This window comes from Somniosus microcephalus, chromosome 28 (assembly GCF_052327205.1).
Source record: "Somniosus microcephalus isolate GS21.2 chromosome 28, FLI_Smic_1.0, whole genome shotgun sequence".
In the NCBI taxonomy this organism is placed as follows: domain Eukaryota; kingdom Metazoa; phylum Chordata; class Chondrichthyes; order Squaliformes; family Somniosidae; genus Somniosus; species Somniosus microcephalus.
In genome coordinates, this window is record NC_141014.1 from 47,102,190 (window position 1) to 47,106,765 (window position 4,576).

General features: G+C 44.3%; 1 protein-coding gene across 1 annotated transcript; it reads right to left on the reverse strand.

Annotated features, from left to right (window-relative positions):
• Window positions 1-912: 912 nt before the first annotated feature.
• On the reverse strand, window positions 913-2,862 carry LOC147099767 (ferritin heavy chain B-like). The gene is made up of 3 exons (XM_085969367.1): window positions 2,701-2,862; window positions 1,828-1,974; window positions 913-1,066 (listed from the first exon to the last, which is right to left on the reverse strand). Exons 1-3 carry the CDS (start codon window positions 2,800-2,802, stop codon window positions 929-931), a joined length of 387 nt encoding a protein of 128 aa, XP_085825493.1. The 5' UTR covers window positions 2,803-2,862; the 3' UTR covers window positions 913-928.
• Window positions 2,863-4,576: the final 1,714 nt, after the last annotated feature.

Below are 4,576 nucleotides of genomic sequence, written 5' to 3' on the forward strand. Positions count from 1 at the left end.
CATTCTCAGGGGCTCCCAGTCTCTTCAAGTTGGTGATGTGATCTCCAAGCTTCTTGATCATCTTCACTTGCTCATCCAAGTAGTGGGTCTCCAGGAAGTCACACAACTGAAAGTGAAAAACAAAGCACAATTAGCTCAGAGGAGACATCATCAAAGGCCTTCTGAGCTTCACCGCCCATGGAGATGGTCCTTTATCTTCTACTGGATGGGGTAACTGGTACAAGTGCTGCAGAGAAATAGGTGGATTGGACGTCAGATTAGATTTACTCCAGGAGTAATGCATTTACCAATTTAAAATTGGAAAGCAGAACCCCCTTCAGTTACAACTTCTCCTTTGGTGTCCCAATTTCAATCTGCTTTATGCACTGGCCTCATCTCAGTGAGATCCTGATGTTGAAGTCTTTTGTGAAAGATCATCAGAAACCTATTGGGCATGGAGATATTGCTAAAGATCAGTGATCAGATTAAGCTCCCCAGATAGCCTTCAACTCACCCAAAACATGGCAAGTGTCAGCCATGGCTTACTGGTACCACTGCCAGTCAGAAGGCCCTGGGTTGTCCCATTTCAGAGAATGGAGTGAAAACCAACACTTCACTGCAGTACTGAGGGAGAGCTGCAATGTCAGAGGTATTGTCTTTTGGATAAAACAGTACACAAGGTCTTGTCTGCCCACATGGTACTATTTCAAAGAAAACAAACTGGAATGTCAGTGTCCTGGCCAATATTTATCACTAACCAACTTAATAAAACAGACTATCTGGTGATTTCTCTCATTTCTGCAGCAGGATCTTGGTGTGCAGATTGACTGCCATGTTGCAAACATTACAATAATGACACTTCAAGAAGTACTGAATTGGCTGTAGTGTTTTTGGACACCGACGACAAGGAAGGCACTGTAGATATGCAAATCTTTCTTTAAATGAGACATTAGGAACTTACATGAGGGTCAGTGTTCCCAGTGGAGAGTTGGTGTAGATCCAACAGACTCTGGTTGACATCCTTCTCCAGCTGCAGAGCTCTCTGCATCACCACTAGGCCATTGCTCCACTCATCCTGCTCTGGTTTCTGAGAGTTTGTAGGGGTGGGGTATAGAGTAACATTGGAAGAAATTAGTTAACAGACTTGAACATTTCAGGAGTTAGTCAGATCACAACTCAATGTCATTCTTGATATTCTAAGCCAGGATTTTAACCAGACAGTTCATCAAGAATTCTCTTTGGAATGAGTTATTTGACTTGAAATCACAGCACTATAGGCTCTAAAGTGAGATCACCTAAAATGGAGCACAATATTCCAAATGAGGTCTATCTAGCAGTAATTGCAGTAACACTTCCTTGCTTTCTATTCTATGCCAGAACATGAAGCCCACCTTTCAATCAGCCTTTTGTCTCTGCAAGCTAGCTTCTAAATGACATCTGTACTGGGACACACCCCAAATCCCTACACTCTTACATCTGATGTGAACATCAACCACTTCCTTCCAGTCAACCCCCTAGCCAGTCTCCAATTTTGCCCTGGAGCTCACTATAGACCCTAGCTCAGCAGATCACTATTTGCACATTTAGATCATATGCACTAGTCACCATCCAGTGGTCTATTTTATACCAACTGCCTCCTACTCCACCCAGTTTTATTGGGGTCACAAGGTTGCTTCTAATGCACTTCCAATTTCTGCCAGCAATCTCCTGCCTTCTGAAAATCCATGCATACAACAATCATTGAGCCTCCTCTTGGAACAACTTCCATGACTCAGATAATCTAGTATGAGGTAACTAGCCTACTTTTCACAAAACCATGGCAATTCTTCAAAGTTTGCTGAATCTAACCTTGACATCCTCCAGGACAACACGCCCCCCACGCATATTCTGGAATTTCAGCAGTTTCTCAGCATGCTCACGTTCCTCATGTGACTGCTCCTTGAAGAACTCGGCAAAGTGACGCAGGGCAACATCATCCCGGTCAAAGTAATACGACTGCAGGTAGAGAGAAAAATGGAAAAGAGACAATTGAAATCTAGATCTGATCCATGGCCAACTCAAATGGTAGCAACACCAATACTTTCCAAATCCTTTTTGAATATGTTGGAAGCTCCTCATTGAAGTAGCTCAACAGAATAGGAGGTTATGTTACTAGAAAATATTAGCGAGCTTTAATGCTTTTTGGAATAAAGCTCTCAACTACACTTGGTCAAAATATCTGTGGTATCTTCTTTTGTTCCCAGATGAAAGTCTAAAAGCAGAGAAGGAAAAGAGCCAAATCTTTAAAATTAAATAGTTTAACACCATCCTCAGGTGAGAAAGACTAACAGGATTCACTCAATTAATTAGAGGGGGATAAAAACTGGCCAGAACCAGCCAATGTTTCACTAACTAGTCACCCAATTCAATCTAATTGTTGCCATCCAAGTTGGAAGTTGACTAGTTTTAGTGAATCTTCAAGATGAACCCTCCATTACAAACTTGATGAAACCCTGGAGTTAGTTTCAAATATAAACACATCAGAATAGGACAGAGCTATTACAGAGCAGGAAAGAGTCCTTCTGCAAGATCACTGTCTTAAGAGCATTCACTGGATTAAGACTGGGGAGGGCTATAGAGAGACCCTCTAAAGCCCATTCATTGACCTAGAGAAATTCTACCTGCTTAGAATAAAATAACAGCCTTAATTTTGAAATAGGACCCCAAAAATACAAAACTCACCATGGAGAGATAAACATAGGAGGAATAGAGCTCCATGTTGATCTGCTTGTTGACAGCATCCTCACAGTCCTTGTGATAGTTCTGACGCACTTGGGAGGCCATCTTAACTCTTCCTGTTGCAAAGCACTGAGCTCAAACTCCACTGTAGTAACAACCTAACCTCTACCCTCACAAGCTCCTGCATTTCAACAGGGTCTGGCATGATCAATGATGATTGACAATCCCTGTGAGCCAGTCAGGATCTTCCATCAATCCAGGCACCAATTAACAAAGGAGAGGGGGCGGTGTGTGATACCCAGAGCCAATCAGAGCTTTGGAATACAGAGGTTTGGATGATTATTCTGTGATGTCATTGCTGTTGGTTTCTTTGACTTTCCTCAAACTGAATTTGAAAGCGTCTCTGTTCTCAGAATCAGAGTTTCACAACATATCTCAAAGAGCTCGATGAAATTCCACCCTACAGATGGTGTCGAGCACAGCCGGCTCTAAGTTAACCCGTCTCTCGGAGAATTGATGGGCATCTCGGTGGCTCCAGAATGAGTCCGTGATACCAAGGTTCACAATGTTGACCACAATAGATTGAAAGAGACTGACCTACACCAGTCAGTCTGCAGTGGATCTGCAAAGCAGCCCACAACGAGTTGGGGAAATGGAAAGTGGATCAGTGGGGAGCTTCAGACAGAATCTGTTGCTCCGTCACTGTAAAGTGCGATGTGGACTTTTATCCCCATGAAATTTAAGAGCTGTAAAGTCCTGTGGTTAGGTTGCACTGTTTCCTCATCTCCTGCAAACCCCGGGTCTGTTTTGAGGAATGGTTTTATACCAGAAAGGTCAAGTGTCTCGTGTTTTCTCGACCGATGCTGCCTGACCTGCTGAGTGTCTCCAGCGTTTTCTGTTTTTCTTTGAGATTTCCAGTATCATAGAGTCATAGAGTAATACAGCACGGATAGAGGCCCTCGGCCCATCGTGTCCGCGCCGGCCATCAAGCCCTGTCTAATCTAATCCCATATTCCAGCATTTGTTCCGTAGCCTTGTATGCTATGGCATTTCAAGTGCTCATCCAAATGCTTCTTAAATGTTGTGAGGGTTTCTGCCTCCACAACCCTTTCAGGCAGTGAGTTCCAGACTCCAACCACCCTCTGGGTGAAAAAGTTCTTTCTCAAATCTCCTCTAAACCTCCCGCCCTTTACCTTGAATCTATGCCCCCTAGTTATTGACCCCTCTACTAAGGGAAAAAGCTCCTCAGCATCCATCCTATCTATGCCCCTCATCATTTTGTACACCTCAATCATGTCCCCCCTCAGCCTCCTCTGCTCCAAGGAAAACAAACCCAATCTGTCCAGTCTCTCTTCATAGCTGAAGCGCTCCAGCCCTGGTAACATCCTGGTGACCCTCCTCTGCACCCTCTCTAACGCGATCACATCCTTCCTGTAGTGTGGCGACCAGAACTGCACACAGTATTCCAGCTGTGGCCTAACCAGTGTTTTATACAGCTCCATCATAACCTCCTTGCTCTTATATTCAATGCCTCGGCTAATGAAGGCAAGTATGCCATATGCCTTTTTTACCACCTTATCCACCTGTTCCGCCGCCTTCAGGGATCTGTGTACTCGCACACCCAGATCCCTCTGACCCTCCGTCTTGCCTAGGGTCTTTCCATTCATTGTGTATTCCCTTGCCTTGTTAGTCCCCCCAAAGTGCATCACCTCGCACTTTTCCGGGTTAAATTCCATTTGCCACTGTTCCGCCCATCTGACCAACCCATCTATATCGTCCTGCAGACTGAGGCTACCCTCCTCGCTATTTACCACCCTACCAATTTTTGTATCATCCGCGAACTTACTGATCATACCCTTTACATTCATATCCAAGTCAT